Consider the following 17,605-nt stretch of genomic DNA (forward strand, 5'->3'; position numbering starts at 1 on the left):
TGCCAATAATTTAAGCGCAGCTCTTTCTGCAAGATTTGTAGGTGGCTCTGAAAAGAGCCTTTGGGGTTGTCGTGTGGGTTCGCACGCACAAACTTTCTACTTCTTTTTGGAGGTTGCCTTCTTTGCTTTAGCAGCTTTGGGCTTAGTTGTCGCCTTCGTCTTGGTTGTCTTGGGCTTGGCCGCCTTTGGCTTTACAGGTTTTGCCTTAGGGCTCTTCACCGCCTTCTTTGGCCTGGCAGTGGGCTTCGCCTTTTTGGGACTCTTTGCCACCTTTTTGACGCCAGTCGCTGTCGTTTTCTTTACCTTTTTCGGAGTCTTCTTCACGGCCTTTTTGGTGCCCGCCGCCTTTTTGGGCTTTTTGGGTGTCGCTCCCGCAGGCTTCTTAGTCTTCACCGCGCTCGGCTTCTTTGCCTTGGGCTTCGCCTCTACCGAAGCCGCCTTCTTATTGAGCTTGAAGGAGCCAGAGGCGCCAGTGCCCTTAGTCTGCACTAGGGTACCCTTGCTCACGAGGCTCTTGAGTCCCAACTTGATGCGACTGTTGTTTTTCTCCACGTCGTAGCCTCCGGCCGCCAGCGCTTTCTTCAGAGCGGCCAAGGAGAGACCATTGCGTTCCTTGGAGGCGGCTACAGCTCTGGTGATGAGCTCTGACACGGGGGGGCCGGTGGCCTTGCGCTTCGCCGCGCCGGCCCCCTTCTTTGCGGTTTTCTTCTTGGCGGGAGACTTCTCCACAGGAGCCGGCGAAGCCGTCTCGGCGGGAGCGGTTTCCGACATGGCAATATAAAAAGAGGATAAGAGAACTCGATCTGGAAGTAGGTTTCGCAGTGCTCTCTCGGGCTGCCCGAGCCTTATATAATGCGGCGCTGGCCTGTGATTGGTTGGAGCTGCCGATCCACCACCCTCGGCCGTAGCCGCTCGCTCCGGAACTCCCGAAGTGTGTTTGTTAGTCCCAAGAATTTGATTAAATCCTGAAAACCAAAGAACAGAATTTTGAGCTTTGAGGCTCCAGAGCAGGAGAACAGTCTCCAGGTCCACACACTTATTTGTGTTTTTTGTAATCCCACGCAATTAGTGAAAGATACTTTGAAAACTTCTTTGGATTCTTTCGAAAAATCCTGCATTCTGAAGGCATCCTGCTACTCAGTTGTATATTGCAATAAACTTCTACTATGTATTCGAGGAATATTATTTAAAAGGACTTGTCCAAAGGTTTGGGGTTTGATATTTGCAAGAGGGAACACAATATATTCCCTGACTTGGGAATAAACTTTGTTTCTAACTGTGCAAGTAACACAGGCACAGGGAGGGTGGTTGCTCACAGCCTGAAAATAGCAACATAAAGTCTACTTTTAAACCGGTTCTGCCTTTTAGCAGTTTTCAAGTACTGGTGTATTTGTAGAACAATTGATTTTACACCTGGTAAAGTTCAGCTGTCAGAATAGCCCTTCACATCAAAGTGGGAAAGTCAGCCCTCCCTGACCTAGGAATCCAACCACTCAAACTCGACTTTAAATGTGTATTTTCTGGCTGACTTGCTTTCTCACTTTACCTCAAGAGCGAATTTATTAAAACAGGGTTGAAAAGTACTTAATAAAGATAATTTGCTTTAGAAAAAAAAAAGCCTAAAACCTTCAGAAAATCGCTCAAGAATTCTCTAGAGCAGAGGTAGGAAGACTGTATGGGCAAGACTGTACTTATAGGGGTAGAAGTTTTTCCCACAGAGCTCTTACTGCATTTCGTTAGTCAGTTAGGAATTTGTTCTGGGATCAGCCAGGGCAGTCAATATGTGTGTTCCTCTGTTTTCTCACGGCCCAGGCCCATGCTTTACAATAACTATATAGTGATCATTAGCTTAGAATGAGTATTGAGTGTTTCAGAGGCTCAAAAGCTCACAGCAAAACATAACAGCAATGACCATGAGGTGAGAATGGGAGAAGTGTGAAGTTTACCATGATTAGGATTTTTGTGCCCGTATGAGTAAAGGTAGATCAAAAGGTTTAATTAAATCTATACTAAAATCAAGAGGACTCAAGCACAATTAGACATACTTTTAATCCCAGCACTTCAGAGGTTGAGGCAGGAGGACTGATCTGAATTAAAAACCAACCTGGGCCACATGGTGAGTTGAAGATCAGCCTTGCTACAGAGCATGAACTTGTCTCAAAAAAGCCTAACAAACACCCCCACCAGGGGGTGGGGGCGGACACGGGTTATATGATAACAGAAAATGTTTCTTTTAAAATAACAACAAAAATTCAAAAGTCAATGACCAGTTCCTGCCTGTCAAAAGCTACTTAGGGATTTTTTCTTTATTTATTTATTTTATTTTTTTATTTTTTTTGAGACAGAGTCTCACTATGTAGCCCAGGCTGGTCGCAAAGTCCCAGCGATCCTCCTGCTTCAGCCTCCCAAGTTGTACTGGGATTACAGGTGTGGGGCACCATACCCAGCTATTTAGGGAAATTTAAAGTCATCAAAAAATTTAGTCTTCATGAGAGATTCTGGAGGTTTAGAATAAACTGCCAAATCTGGGCAGTGGTCTGTTTTTGATTACCCTACAGTGAAGAATTGTCTGCATTTTTACCAGATTGCTACAAAACAAGAGTAATACATAACAGAATCATATGTGGCCTGCAAAACCTTAAATTATTTAATACCTGACCCTTTGGGGGCATTTCAGACTCCTCCATGCACAAACAGATGGTACTATGGGTTCCCTTCAGAGCAAAGAATAATGAGATCTAAAGAAAAAGAGAGCGTAACACATAATGTTCTATCCAAGCATTTACCATGGTTCTTAGTTACAAACCTTCAGAAGATTCAGAAAACTCCCCAAAACCCATGAATAAGAAGTCAAAGTATAACAAGAGCTAACAGTTACTTAACATTACTCAGCGACAAGAAGTAATTCTAACTCTGTTCTGCGGGTTTTAGTTCATCCACCACATTTTAGACTTGTGCAAGGGGAGGACCAGGCAGAGAACAAGGAACCCCCGCCAAATACCCTAGAGCTGGTCACTGACAACTCTGGGGTCTACACTGAGTACCTGCCCAGCTCCTGCAGCTGAAGTGGGAACTCTCAAAATAGTGGGAGAGAAGGCTGAGTCCTGAAAGGCCAGCATGAACTCCTCCCTGCTCCTAGCAAGAGCTTGAATTGTGGTGAGGTTATGTCCCAGATCTCAAAACACTAAGCAATGCCCAGTTTCCAAAAATCTAAACTGAGAAACTTGCTACAATATAAACATTTGGAGTCAGTTCAAAAACAGGAGACAGGAAGGCACGAGGCTGCTCTCCCTGTGGATACTCAAGACTGCCCTCATTTAAATTTCCTAGTTTCAAGTTGTTCAGGTAAACAGCAAAAGCAAGGTCAGGCAAAAAAACTGAACAGATGAAGAGAACAAAATTATGAACTGCTTTTTAAATGCTGCCTTTATACCTAGCGATACTTAGTTCATTGAAGTCCACTTAGAATATAGAAAACATTGTGAAAGAACTAAGGAAAGAACTTAAATTCCACTCAAAGATTTAGCTCATTTTTTGGGTGCACTGCAATATGCAGGCGTTGCTAAACACAGCCACCCACACACATGCACACCAGTGAGCAGCTGTGGTGACATTGCTGAATGGCACAGCCAGTGGTGTCAAAACACAAAAATTTGACATCAATTTGTACTTAGCAAGTGTCATCTGCAACTTTACTATAAACAGTATTCACCTGTGCGCTCAGTAACTGAAGCAGTTTGCAAGAAAACGGACAGATTAGGGACTACTTGCTTCCTCCAATATAAGCTACGGAGTAAAATTGTTTTGAGGCCACCAATCTGTACACGGACACATTCGTTGTAGGAGAGGGATCACCTAGCTGTCTCGTGTAAGGACTTACTTTTACATGAACTACAAAGCACAGCTAAAAAAAAAAAAGTAACAGCTTTTTTATTGACAATGGTGGGGCTCTGAAAAGGGCCTTTTGTGATAGCATACAAATTTAAGCCGGTGAATTTATGCCCGCTCCCCACGGATGCGGCGCGCCAACTGAATGTCTTTAGGCATGATAGTGACACGCTTGGCGTGAATGGCACACAGGTTAGTGTCCTCGAACAGCCCCACCAGATAGGCCTCGCACGCCTCCTGCAGTGCCATCACCGCCGAACTCTGGAAGCGCAGGTCGGTCTTGAAATCTTGGGCAATCTCGCGTACCAGGCGCTGGAACGGCAGCTTGCGGATCAGCAGCTCGGTAGACTTCTGGTAGCGGCGAATCTCGCGCAGCGCCACGGTCCCGGGTCGGTAGCGGTGCGGCTTCTTCACGCCGCCGGTGGCCGGTGCGCTCTTGCGGGCCGCCTTGGTGGCCAGTTGCTTGCGCGGGGCCTTGCCGCCGGTGGACTTACGCGCTGTCTGCTTTGTACGGGCCATGAGCTTAACCGTAGAAAGCAATGAACAAAGTAAACCTCCAAGGCAGCAGAGCTCAGTTTTTATAATGCCCCTCGAGCTCGGATTGGACATGAATTGCGGCTCTCTGCACGCCATTGGTTCGTGCGTGAATCCTGCATGAAAGAGAAATTTAACCTCTGTACTAAGAAACGGACAAAGCAATCAGGAAAATGTCAATGTGAACATCTAAAATACCTTGGAAATTCTTAAATGAGTGGGATTTTGATAGTAATAAAGTTTATGGAAAAACTTCCAAGGGAGTGTAAGCAACTTGTATATGGTGTCCGGCTCACCGTTCACCATTCCTGAAGTACCAGCCTTGGTGCAGTCCGAACACACCTAAAAATCATTTCTTACAACAGCCCGCTAATCCCTCCTGCTAAATTTTACCTGGTAACGACACAGCCCTGCAGCATCGCTACTTAAGATAGGGCTTGCTCCTCTAATTGCAAGGATTGGGATGGGACTATTTAATAGCTGTTGGGGCAGTCCTCCCTACTACAGCGGACTCACACAATAGTGCTTGTGCAAACATTAAAATCGTATAAATGCGCAGCTCTCAAAAGCTTGACTTTTTGGGCGGCCCTGAAAAGGGCCTTTATTCAAAAGCGATATGTAGTGCAGTCTGAAACTTTAGCCGCCGAAGCCGTACAGCGTGCGTCCCTGGCGCTTGAGCGCGTAGACCACGTCCATGGCCGTGACCGTCTTGCGCTTGGCGTGCTCCGTGTAGGTGACGGCGTCGCGGATCACGTTCTCCAGGAAGACCTTCAGCACCCCGCGAGTCTCCTCGTAGATGAGGCCGGAGATGCGCTTCACACCGCCGCGCCGGGCCAGGCGGCGGATGGCGGGCTTGGTGATGCCCTGGATGTTGTCGCGCAGCACCTTGCGGTGGCGCTTGGCGCCGCCTTTACCCAGGCCCTTACCACCTTTGCCGCGTCCCGACATAATTGTAGTAGCAGAAAACGTTAAGAACTGGGCTCAAGCACGGTTTTATATATGGCTGTGTCGGACCTGGTTGAGAACTACGGTGCCTAAAACCTGCTTATTTGATAGTCAAACCGCGACCCACCCAGGTTTTGAGGAAAGGTGGAAAATGTACTAAATACTCCCTTTGCATCCCTGCAGCAGTCCCCTTTGGGTAAGACACTGAGTCTTTGTAGAGTGCATCGTTGTGTCTCTGGTTGCCGCCGGAGCCATATTCCTCCTCCAGGAGCGCAGCAGTGTTGGCGGTATTGAGTGAGGAGTTTGTTTTACGTGTTTAACTCCGCCTTCCGCCTGCAATGTAGGTTTCCTCGCTTTTCTCCAGTTTGATTCTGTATCCTGTTCCTTACTTGATACTTCCTTTTCTTCCCTCACTTGCCACATTTGTGGGTCGAAGTGACTTTAATATTTTCTTCACCCTGCTTAGAAACGCCTCGGGAAGCTGAGCGAGCTAGGCTCTTCCCCTCCATTTCTTTGGAGCAGGTGAAAACGCCGCCTCACGTTCACTCCAGTCCCCTTTTTCTCTATTGAAGGAAATCAGCTGTACTCAGAAAACCTCCCCTAGAAGTAAGGTAAGCTCACAGCGCAAATGCCACAGAGGAGTTCAAGGGAGGTGTTGCCCAGCCGAAGTGGACGCCCTGCGTCCGAGTGCTGGTCTTGCCTTCCTCATTGCGACCTAGACAGTTTTCTCAGACCAGTCCCCTTCTCTGACTCCGAAGGTCAGAAATGTTCGCCTCTTTATGTTTCAGCATGCTGATTACTACTTGGACAGATGTCTCAATTTGTGAGTCGCGAACTTTTGGACTGTTTATCTGCCAGGCTGGTGTTCCATGACTAGGCTCATTTTTCAGGGAGCTTTCTGTTAAGAGAACCCAAGCACATAACCTGGAAAGAGTTAAACCCCCGTGTGTGCTATCGGGGTTCTTACAGCAGTCCTCTTCCCACGCAGCTGATAACCCACGCAGCAGTCTGCCTCATTAAATGCCTACTGTATTATTTTAAACTGAAAATCTCAGGGCTGGGGATCTGACTCGGGACTACTGCCTCACAAGCGCAAGGTCCCGAGTTCAATCCCTGGTACAAAAAAAACAAAACAACAACAACAACAAAAAATCCCTCAAGATAAACTTTTGAATTTTGAATCATTGAGAAACGTTCCAAGGGCCCCTTCTGGTACAGGAAATTGCAGGGAAAAGGTAACCTATCCCCCCAGGTCTTAGGTTTAGTGGCTAGGACCTACAATTCAAGCTGACTACAAATACTTCGATTGGAGATGGAGAAAGTTGCTTACATATGCGGGGGGCGGGTGCAAAAAAGGGACGAAACCCAGAGAAGCCAGGACTGAGTTTACCTAAGAAAATTATGCAGGTCCAGTTACCCCAGGTAACAAGAATGCCTACAGTCCTTCCGCTCTGGTAAGGCCTACAGCTTGACACAAGAAATTGTCCTTTATAAAGATGGGGCCTTTCCTTTCAAAAGGGAAAAGTACTACTCTTTTTTTTACATTTTTCTGTCTGCTCTTGATCAGAATAACTATTAAATCCAAATGACTTGTTTTGGAGTGGAATATTCTGCTCTCCTGCATAACACACCCTGGAAGGTCTCTGCTTTGATTCCTTGACAGTGGTTTGGTTTGCCTTGGGAATATCTACATTGTTGGAACTCCAAGTGCAATATCCCCAAATAGAGCACTTTGGCAGACTGAATAATTTAAATTAAAGGAAAACGTGCCCCTGGCTAGTGTGGATCTTTGCCTTGAGTGATTATGGAAATTAAAGCACAAAATTTACAAGGAAAACCTTTAATTTAAAGGTTAGGGCCAGGGATTTAGCTCAGTGGTGTCACGCCTGCCTGGAAAGCACGAGGTCCAGAGGTCAATCCCAGGTACCAAAAAGGTGGGGGGGTAAGAAAAATTGTAAGGAGCTTTATCATGGGCAGCGGATAAAGATCAGGCCAGCCTTTAACAAAAGAGAAAGAGAATAAAATAGGAAAGAATCCCAGTTTAAGCAGCTGGAGGAGTGGGCCCTGGTGAGGGGCTTGTCCCAGGCCTGCAAAGGCAGGAGGCTGCTATGAAAATTGAATCCATGCGCCAGCCCCTGGGTTCCCAGCTCAGCCCCTGTTCCCAGTTCCTAAACCCTCAAGGCTGGAGGGACCGCTCCTTCCCAGGATCCTCTGCGGAGGTTTCACTGCTGGGGAGCTGCTTTCCCAGAATTGGTGATTGCAAGGTTAGGGCAGAGTGGGGGACTTCTGGGCCCAGCTGAATGCCCTCCTCCATCCCTCATTTTCAGTCTGGATGGAGGACGATGTTATGCCAATCAATCTTGCTCAGCTGTGGGCTGGGGATTTAGCTCAGTGGTTCTGCTGCTTGCCTCTGAAGCCCAAGGTCCTGCGTTTGATCCCCTATACTACCAAAAAAAAAAAAGAAAAGAAAAAACTTGTTGGGCCAACTTTTAAACAGACACTGCCCATTGATTAACAAATCTGTATGCAGAGCTCAGAAGCATTGGTCGGAATGTTAAGCTGACAAATATTTGAAACTAAAGTTGCCCTGTGTTCTGCCTTTAGCTGCTTTAGGCCCACGGGAAATCTCTTCTCCCTCTCCCTCCCCCTCTTTCTGTATGTTTTCCAGAACCAGAAATTATAGGGATTCACACTTATTTGATTGCTTTAAAGCCACATCGCAGCCAAGCGATGAGTCTGGAACCATTAACTTTCCACCTTGTGAGCTATGCACAGAACTGCAGTGCCTAGGTGATCTGACAGCCTTCAGGGTGCTTGTCAGCCTTCAAGCACTCCATTTCCTCTTGTCCTATTACAATTTCAAAGTCCCTCTCAAGTACAGACAGGTATATTTTACTTGGATCCCCTGACCACTCCAGTAGTCGTTCCCCGCCCATTTGTTCTTTACTTTTACCCAGAAGGAAGTGCTGAATCTCGCAACACGACAGGCACTGGACCCGGTGGAAGGAAACATTACTCAGTCTTCCAGCAGCCCTGGCCATCATCGGGACAGAACTGGACACTGTGACCTACGACAGTGATCCAGTTAAGGCTCCACACCCCTACTTAGTTAAAATCAAGTATAGAAGTCCCAGTTTTTCACCTGACTTAATGGCCCATCTCTATTAGACTGTCACACTGTTCTGCGTAGCAGTGACAAACTCCCGCCTTTTCTACAGCCTTTGACTCTAAACTCTTTACCACCAGTGGCACCAGTGTCTCACACTATACCTTGTGCAGCAGGGATTGAACCTAGGGCCTTGCACGGAGCCACATCTCCAGCCTTTTTTAAATGTTTTAAAAATTTCTGAGACAGAATCTGGCTATGTTGCTAAATTACCCAGGCTGTGATTTAATTTGTGATTTTACTTTCTTAGCCTCCCAGAATGCTATAATTACAGTTGTGCACCACCATGCCTGGCTTAAAAAAAAAAAAAAGCCTTTTAAGTACCTGACTGCCTCGGAATAAAACACAAATCATCTTTTTAATCGTATACAGTCTAAACATCCATGTGGTTCCTGTGCTGGCCTCTCTAAGAGCACTTGCAAGAGCCTCAGATACCGGCCTCTTTCTGGCCTCCCAACCTCCTCCTGCCTGTTTTTTTCCAAAAATAAGTCATAAGAACCAAAACCTGCCAGGGATTTACCTCAGTGGTTCTGCCACCTGCCTTGCAAGCACAAGTACTTGAGTTTGATCCCCATTACCAAAAAAGAAAAACCTAAAATTCAGCTAGTATTGGGGGGATTCTAGGAGGCTGAGGCAAGAAGATAGAAAGTTTGAGCACAGTCTAGGCAATTTAATGGCTGAGACCTGCTCTCAAAAACTTAAAAAAAAAAAAAAAAAAAAAAATATATATATATATATGGCTGTGGATGCAGGTCCTGTGACTTCAGTCCCAACATGGGGCAAGTAAGAGGATCAACTAATGATATAATTGACAATGTGAAATAGGAAGAAAAGCTGCTAAATGTGTAGGGAAAGTAGGAAGGGTAGGGGAAAGGTAATAAGGGAAAAGAAAAAAATAGGAGAAAATGAAAAAATGGAAATAAAGTATTTGTAAATAGGGAGGGGAGGAGGGGGTGAAGGGAGGGCAGGGATGGGGAAAAAAATGAGAACCAAGACCACCTGTCATGTAAAGGTACAAGATCCCAATGATGAATGTAATTGTACTGTATACCTAAAAAGTACCAATAAACTCAGTGAGAGAAAAAAAAAAAAGAAAGAAAGAAAGAGGATCAAATTCCTGTGGTTTAGGGCTGGAGAAACTCCATTCCAAAGAGAGCTGAAGGCCTAGAAATGTCCCTCTGCTTTCTCTGAAGACTGAACTCCAGAGAAGCCAGGCCCCTGGGTGTTGCCCACAGACCAGCACACAGCAGTCCATTTATTGTAGACAGCTAATTAGGCAGTTAAACAGGGGTGGGTCTGCCCCGGAGTCAATACAGAAGACAAAAGAGGCCCATTTATTGAAGGCCAGGATTCAAGAAAGAGGAACTACTACAGTTACATGCTTCCCTAGGGATGAATAGCAGTGTTTGGTGTTCTAAATAGGCCTGTGTCACTTTAACTGGGTCCAAAATCTCCCTAGCCTTATTTCTTAGGGGAAATCCTCGCTGATTCCGTGCATGCTTGCTTTGTGACTTGCTGCCTCATTTGATCCCCATTTAATCAATATTACTTTAGCGACTACGCTTGTGATATTATGGGTTGACCATAGTTTTGTCCCAATTCATACCCACTTTGTGATTTCCCATTGGATCTTATTAGTTAACTGTAGTTTATCCCACTTTGTACCCGCCTCACCTTGTGGCTTTGCTCCTTAAAAAAAGCCTGAAAACTGGGATCCCAGGGCAACACTTTCTAGATTATCCCTCCTGTGCTTCTCAAGGAGGAGTTATCTTTCCCTCAGTAAATATTTCTTACTCTTAATTTCTGTGGTTCCTAGAATTCATTCATCTATTTTAGAGAACACAAACTATGGATATCCATCAGGTTAAGAGTTATGTTTCTGTTACACTATTTAGATTTTTTGGAGATTCTATATCATATGCCTTACATCACATTCGTCATCAAATATAAGCATTTTACCTTTTAGTGCGCAGTGTTCACCTAGTCCTTAGGTCTCCGCTTCTAAAGGTTGCAAGTAACACAAAACTGCTTCAGTAAATGTACAGAATCTCCTCTTAACCACAACCGACCACATCTTCCCATCCCTCAGCATGGACTTGCTTGTATTTTAGAGAGTTGTCCAAGCAGGGTCTGTCGATTCTCCCACGTTTGTAAAGGAAACAAAAGTGTTCTGATTCCAAGGATCTTCTCCTCTACAGTCTGAGAATCATTTTCTAATTAAATTGAGCACTTTTGAAATGTTTCCTTTTTGCTTTCCTGAAAAACCAGTAATGCTAACTGACACATCACCCAATTAATCATTGTTTATTGGCTGGGATAAGTAATTGTGTATTTTTCTCATACGAGGAAAGGAACTTATTCCAGACATGTTGTTCTTGTTTACTTCCCTGTGATTCCCTTCTGTCTTGATGAAAACAGAGGCAAACTTGCCTTTTTGACATTCTGTGGGCTGTTTGCTGACCCAAAATTGGCTCAATGACAGTTTCTCAATTTTTTTTTCTTTTTTTTTTTCTGGAGATTGAACCAGGCACCTTCCCCATAGCTTCTCTTGTGTTTTGGGGAATTTTATTTTGTTTTGAGACAAGATTTCAGACTGGCCTGTACCTGTGGCGATCCTCCTGCCTCAGTCTCCTGAGTGCTGGAATTATAGACGTGAGCCACTACACCCACCTCTCAGCCCTCTTAATTTTTTATTTTGAGACAAAATCTTTCTAAATTACAAAATTTCCTAGCCTGGGCTCAAACTTTAAATCTTCCTGCCTCGGCCTGGGATTCTGGGATTACAAGGTGTAACCCACCTGGGCAGGCTCCTAAACTGCTTAACCTAAAGGGTTGGACCCAATCCGTTTGTATCCTAGTAAACACCGAATGTGCTGTCCGCTCTATAAAGCTTTTCATACCCAGGCCTCCCAGTTTAGCCTGACTTTCTACCCTACATCTTGGTTAATGATTATCATATGTAGGTGGAGAGGAAAAAGTAATGTTTCTGTTCTTTCTCAGTTCTGAACTGGGGGGGTCATGGGGGTGGGGATTTAGCTCAGTGGTTCCACCACATACCTCACAAATGTGAGGTCCTGAGTTTGATCCCCAGTACCAAAAAAAAAAGCTCCTGCGTTCTGAACTGGGATTCCCTACTATTGTAGATAGGCAAGTCCCTGAAGAAGCTTGCTGTGTAGAGCCAAAGCCCCAGCTAGGAGACAGAGATAGTGCTCCAGGAGACACTGAAGTCCAGAGCCCAGGATCTCAGGAATAGGACCAGTGCTTCCACACTCAAGGCCCAGAGAGTAACCACCCTTTGAGAGATAGACATGGCAAGAAGGTGCTATCCTGTGAACCAGGAGACCCGGCTCTCGACAATCCCCACCTCTGAGTTGTGAGAGAGAAATGGGGAGTTGTGTATCAGCTCCCCAGTGATGGTGTTGAGAGGAGAAACCTAACTCCTGACCTGTTAGATGTCAGATGTACTGATTTTATAGGAATAAACTTGCGAAGCAGGGGAGGAAGTCACAGATTTGTTGGAAATAAGGGGAAGAAGAATGGGTCCCAAGTGGATCCGTTATACAGCAAAGTCACAGTGAGTGTAAAAAGTGGGTCAAACTGCCGGCAACCTGTAGGATCACAAGTGCAGCCACTTAGCTAATGAGTCACATAGCAGGGAACATGGAAAGAACAAAGGCAGTTTGGGATGGGAGGAGTGTGGATGCCCTGCTCACCCACCTGGGCTGCTGATACCCATCTTGATTTGATGCACCAGGTGATGCTAATGACAGTGGACTATCACAGTATTGTTTATCTCAAGGAAGCCTGCTGGCCTGGCCACTGCATCTTCAGCCTCAGGCCTGGCCTGCTCAGCTGTACCTCCACGTTCAATTCTGATGTCCTTTCTATTTGCTTCTCTTTTTTGAGACTTAATCTCACTACGCATTTCATGCTGGCCTTGAATTCACTACATAGCCCAGCTTGGCCTCAAACTCACAGTGATCCTTCTGCCTCAGCCTCCCAAGCAGTAGGATTACAGGTGTGCACCACTATGTCTGCTTTATAATTATAATGTCTTATTTTTTGTGCTGAGTTCCTTGAGGGCCCAGTGCTTCTCTGAATATTAATTTACATCTAATTTAGCTGGCTATAATAGTATCTTGCTCTGGCAGCACAAGTAACATACCTAGCTTTATGATTTTGCCAATTTGATGGATATTATACAGTGCTTTTTTGTTTTGTTTTACATTTGTCTGATTATGTAAAGCAGAAAAATTTTAAATATATAATTGTTAGCTCTTCCAGTGTCTCCATTTAAAAACCAAGAATGTTTTTCTTTGGATAATTACTGCAGTTGAGGGATAGTTTCTCACAGAGTGATCATCTCTAACCCCTCTTCAGACCGCTTACATAGATGACAATTTTCATGCAGCTTTTCTTAATTTTCATCTCAGAAAGCAGTGTTTACAATCTTGTTCAGGTCAGAAAGTTAGTCATTGTCCACAGGGAAATATTCCTTTCAAACTCAATTTCTCACATCTCAGAACAACTTTCATAATAAGTGAGGGGTCTGCGTGTATTTCACCTGCAGTGAGTTTTTGCTGAGTGCTTGGTCTCTTTTGTATCCTTTTAGGATTTCTGCACTTCTGGGAATGTGTGGACAAGTCTGAAAGGCTCTCTTCTCATCTGATTATTTCAACATCTTTTCGGTCTTCTACAGAGGGAGGTTTCCTCTGCTTCAAATAATATTTAGAAATGGAAAAGCAAGTTTGGGAAATTTGGCCTTTCAAAAACCAGAAATTAACAGACTGTCAAAGAAATAAGATCAGCCATTCACTAATGAGATTAGCTATGAAAATAACTTGCTTGTGTGTCAGTAATGCTAGTGATCAACTAACACTGCTTCCCCAGACATTTTAAAAACTTTTTATATTGAGACAGGATTTTCTAACTCACTAAATTGCCCAAGCCTGTTCAACTTTGTGATCCTCCTGCCTCAGCCTCCCAGAGTGCTGGGATTATAAGCGTCCTCCACTACACTCGGCTTGTTTCCCAAATTTTAGCCAAAGATAATGATTCCTGAATTGAGCCTCATGAGAGGACAGAAGTGTATCTTCTCAATTCTCTGAGGAGTTCTCCAAACCTAAACTCACAGATGCAGTGCAGTTCAGTGAATATTCACTGAGCACATAATGTGCTGTCTGAGACAATGTCATAACACTGCCACAGGGAATTTAAAGAAATCTCTTGAATAAAGTGCACATCTCATAGCTCTAAAGTGGCATTAACAGCAACAGGCTCCAAGGCGCCAGGGTGGTGTCTCCACCCCAGGAGCTGAGGGGAATCCTGGAGTAGGATGTCTGGCTCTCACAAAGCCTGGCTTCACCGAGAGAGGATTTTTGCTCCTGCAAGCAGGAGGCCGAGGCAAGGAACATGGACTGCAGCGAGCAGGACTCAGGACCGACCTGAGGGGACCAGGCTCTGCCTGCTCCGCCCCAGCTTCACTGAGGCCTGGTTTCCTCCACGGGACTGAGAGCCACACCGATCTGTGAGCGTACTGTAGGCTTCCTCTCCTTCCATTTCTGCTCACAAGAGCCTCAGCCAAGGAATCTAAGTAGAAAGGAGATGTTTTCCTCCCATGCATCAGTATAAGGTGGTGTGGGGTGAGGAAACGGAGAAGGACTTGCGACGCTCTGTACAATAAGCAACAGTCCATGAGATGCTGTCAGAGAGGCCCAGAGGGCTCAACACCAGTGCTGCCCCAGCTCACGCAGCCCGGCTGGACACCCTCAGGACAACGCCAGCCCCACCTGCCTCACAGTTCTAACAAGCAAATCAAACAATGGCAGCGAGCAGGCTCAATAACACGAAGGGTTTATTTGTTGTGCTTAAGCTACTCAAAAAATTTTTGAAAATGGCAAATGGACCCTATCCCAACTTTATGAAAGCCAGGAAGTCAGAGTGGCCCATGGCTCTGGCCCAGGGTCTCCAAGGAGTAAGGGTCCGCCTGTTGGAGCCCGCAGTTTGCTGAGGAGCCACTGGCCACATGTGGCTGTTCTGTGGCTATTTTGGTTCCTGCAGACACGGAAGGTCTGTTTCTTACCAGGGTGACCCAAGAGCAAGGGTAGGTGCAGGACTCCGGGAGATCCAGGCTCCACTGCAGCCCAAGGTTTGGGCTCTGTGCCATCTCGTTTCTTCGGAAGCCACTCTGAATTTAGCTTACACTCTGGAATGGAGTCCAGCTTGATTCATTCGGGGGAGAGCATCAAGTAAGTTTTGAACATTCCCTAAAAGAACCGTTTCTAGGCCCAAACTTAGGCTTCACCTAGAAAAAGCCCTCCTGGTCCATAGTTCTGAAACATGGGATCTCTGAAGACTCCAAAGCCCAGCGAGTGTCTCCCTCAGGTGGAAGGCTGAAACAACTCAATTTGCTCTTTAGAAAAGAAAGCAAAATTTGACTTTAACTATTTAACTTTGCAAAGATTTGGAGGACACTGTCTCCAGGAGCTGCTGTTTAACACGCTCCAATGTCGGGTGATAAAGGGATTAGGGGAGCAGCAAGCCCTGGGGAGAGGGGTACACAGTGCCCTCGGTCTCTGCTGGTCTCACACAGAGGCGCAGCCGCCCTCATCACGCTGCCACGGCCAGAGGCCCACGGATCACCCCACACACCCAGGTCTGCAGCACCAGGCTCCTGGAGGCTGGCAAAACCAGAGCTAATTTGTTGAATCTGCAGCATCACAACTGTAAAATGGATGTGGAGAATAAACATTTTTGAGCATTTCCCCACAGGGTCACCACCAGGTGCCTGCCCAAGACACCTGTTCCCTTGAGAACCACAATGGCCCTTTGAATAGCTAGCTCCCTGCAGTACAGCTGTAGCCAAATTCTGATGTTTGTTTGGAGGGGGGGGGTCATAAAGTACTGGTTTAAAATGGAACACCAGAAGTTCCTGTCATCAACTTTCCCGAAACAGCGGTAAATGCTATGTATTCTCCGGTCAGGGACAACCAGGTCAGGGTGGGAGGAGGCAGAAATAACCGGCTTCCACCGTGAGGGCGAATGCTGTCACTGTGGACCACTAGGGCTCAAACCGGACTGGGTAGGAAAACACTACCCACCCTGGGAAAAATATAGCCTCCATAATTAGCTGAAACTCCCCTTACTTTTGAGCAGATTGCTTCTCTTTGAAAGTTAAACCTGCATTGACCTGACCCGGGTATTCTGTGAGCCGCCGTGATCAAACAAATTAAAGGTCATCCATGCGTACAGTACCTACTTTCCCCTTCATAAAGAGTGTGACAGCCTCTCTGGGAGGACAGAAGTGGCTCTGAAAAGAGCCTTTGGGGGGGTGGGGGAGTGCAGGCGTCGCGAGCTCAGGCCCGCTCCCCGCGGATACGGCGCGCCAGCTGGATGTCCTTGGGCATGATAGTGACGCGCTTGGCGTGGATGGCACACAGATTGGTGTCCTCGAACAGCCCCACCAGGTAGGCCTCGCTCGCCTCCTGCAACGCCATCACCGCCGAGCTCTGGAAGCGCAGGTCGGTCTTGAAATCTTGGGCGATCTCGCGCACCAAGCGCTGAAAAGGCAGCTTACGGATCAAGAGCTCGGTGGACTTCTGGTAGCGGCGGATCTCGCGCAGCGCCACGGTCCCGGGCCGGTAGCGGTGCGGCTTCTTCACGCCGCCGGTGGCCGGTGCGCTCTTGCGAGCCGCCTTGGTAGCCAGTTGCTTGCGCGGGGCCTTGCCGCCGGTGGACTTACGCGCTGTCTGCTTCGTACGAGCCATGACGAGACTACTCAAACCAAGTCAGGGGACTGAAAAAGAGTGCGCCTGGTTCAGTATTTATACGGATGATCCGCTCCTGATTGGTCAAAAGTGTTGCTGGCGTGTCCTGATTGGCTTTTTACCCAGGCTACTCTGTACCATTCAGAACGCTCTGGTATTATTTTCCAAATTATTTTCGAGCACTCCTGGTCAGAAGGTGGAAGTCATTCCAAACTTTTCTTAAAATTTTCCGTTCCAGATAAAGGGAAAAATTACAGATAGAATAATGTATTCCTTAGTTGAAAAGTATCCTACGTGCTTTTAATGACTGAACAAAAATCCACAGCAAAAATGCCCTAAAAATAAGACAAGCACATTGGCCTCTGGCCCCTCAGAGGTGAGAACCTCAAGTTTCTGCAGAGCGGTGTGAGGAAGGGCGGAGAGGATGGATCTGTTTGCCCAAGTGGTACCAATAGGCAATATCTAACATAATTGATTTTGATACTAGTTGCTTGGACCTCCGAAAGTGCAATATAAATCAGCATGAACCAAGAGATTGTGAATTTACATTAGCCACTAATTTAAGTCTTTTCCATTTACGTGTAAGGTAGTTCTGAAAAGGGCCTTGGGAGTTGGGACAGCGATTTTAGCAGCCCCAGGGACGAAGTGTACTGTAGCAAAAAAATAGAAAAAAGGTTGGTTCAGATACTAGAGGTATCAACATAAGTATTCACATCCCTAAACAGTACGTGTACGTAGGAAGAGGAAGTGCCCAGGATGGTTCGATATGCAAACGTACCTTTCTGGGGCTTCAGCAGTTAATGTTTTTGAACAAGGCGTAATTTACGCATTAGTCGAGCAAAAAACTAACCAGGTCTGAATGAGTTTATCAGAGAACAGTTCTTTAGCAGAGACAGTAGGCGGCTCTGAAAAGAGCCTTTGGTTTCGAAGCGGTGTTCCGGGCCCTTATTTGCCCTTGGCCTTGTGGTGGCTCTCGGTCTTCTTGGGCAGCAGCACGGCCTGGATGTTGGGCAGCACGCCGCCCTGCGCGATCGTCACCTTGCCCAGCAGCTTGTTGAGCTCCTCGTCGTTGCGGATGGCCAGCTGCAGGTGGCGCGGGATGATGCGCGTCTTCTTGTTGTCGCGCGCCGCGTTGCCCGCCAGCTCCAGGATCTCGGCCGTCAGGTACTCCAACACGGCCGCCAGGTACACCGGGGCGCCGGCGCCCACGCGCTCGGCGTAGTTGCCTTTCCGCAGCAGCCGATGCACTCGGCCCACTGGGAACTGCAGGCCCGCGCGGGAGGAGCGGGACTTAGCCTTTGCCCGC

General features: G+C 46.6%; 4 protein-coding genes across 4 annotated transcripts in view; all 4 read right to left on the reverse strand.

Moving 5' to 3' along the window:
• Positions 1 to 9: 9 nt before the first annotated feature.
• H1-5 (H1.5 linker histone, cluster member) lies at positions 10 to 798 on the reverse strand. The gene has a single exon (XM_010636264.3). It carries the CDS (start codon positions 769 to 771, stop codon positions 97 to 99), a length of 675 nt encoding a protein of 224 aa, XP_010634566.1. The 5' UTR covers positions 772 to 798; the 3' UTR covers positions 10 to 96.
• Positions 799 to 3,996: 3,198 nt separating this feature from the next.
• LOC104870597 (histone H3.1) lies at positions 3,997 to 4,407 on the reverse strand. Its single transcript, XM_010636268.2, has one exon. It carries the CDS (start codon positions 4,405 to 4,407, stop codon positions 3,997 to 3,999), a length of 411 nt encoding a protein of 136 aa, XP_010634570.2.
• A 575-nt stretch (positions 4,408 to 4,982) lies between these two features.
• On the reverse strand, positions 4,983 to 17,105 carry LOC104870596 (histone H3-like 2). Its single transcript, XM_033761956.1, has 3 exons — positions 17,078 to 17,105; positions 15,969 to 16,328; positions 4,983 to 5,402 (listed from the first exon to the last, which is right to left on the reverse strand). The coding sequence occupies exons 2-3, from the start codon at positions 16,297 to 16,299 to the stop codon at positions 5,059 to 5,061; spliced, it is 675 nt and encodes a 224-aa protein (XP_033617847.1). The 5' UTR covers positions 16,300 to 16,328; positions 17,078 to 17,105; the 3' UTR covers positions 4,983 to 5,058.
• Positions 17,106 to 17,183: 78 nt separating this feature from the next.
• LOC104870628 (histone H2A type 1-like) overlaps positions 17,184 to 17,605 on the reverse strand; it is a 1,126-nt gene continuing 704 nt past the window's right edge. The window contains exon 2 of the mRNA XM_010636315.2: positions 17,184 to 17,605. Within this exon, the coding sequence (XP_010634617.1) occupies positions 17,245 to 17,605 (361 nt within the window). The 3' untranslated portion in view covers positions 17,184 to 17,244.

This window comes from Fukomys damarensis, unplaced genomic scaffold, assembly GCF_012274545.1.
Source record: "Fukomys damarensis isolate Sample0158 unplaced genomic scaffold, DMR_v1.0_HiC HiC_scaffold_10, whole genome shotgun sequence".
Classification (NCBI taxonomy): domain Eukaryota; kingdom Metazoa; phylum Chordata; class Mammalia; order Rodentia; family Bathyergidae; genus Fukomys; species Fukomys damarensis.

Excerpts from the sequence above, each read along its gene's own strand:
- H1-5 (XM_010636264.3), bottom strand. The coding sequence starts at position 771 with ATGTCGGAAACCGCTCCCGCCGAGACGGCTTCGCCGGCTCCTGTGGAG.
- LOC104870597 (XM_010636268.2), bottom strand. The coding sequence starts at position 4,407 with ATGGCCCGTACAAAGCAGACAGCGCGTAAGTCCACCGGCGGCAAGGCC.
- LOC104870596 (XM_033761956.1), bottom strand. The coding sequence starts at position 16,299 with ATGGCTCGTACGAAGCAGACAGCGCGTAAGTCCACCGGCGGCAAGGCC. Across the intron at positions 5,403-15,968 it reads GTTCGAGGACACCAATCTGT|CCCAGTTCTTAACGTTTTCT; the intron begins GTGCCATCCACG and ends ACCGTGCTTGAG.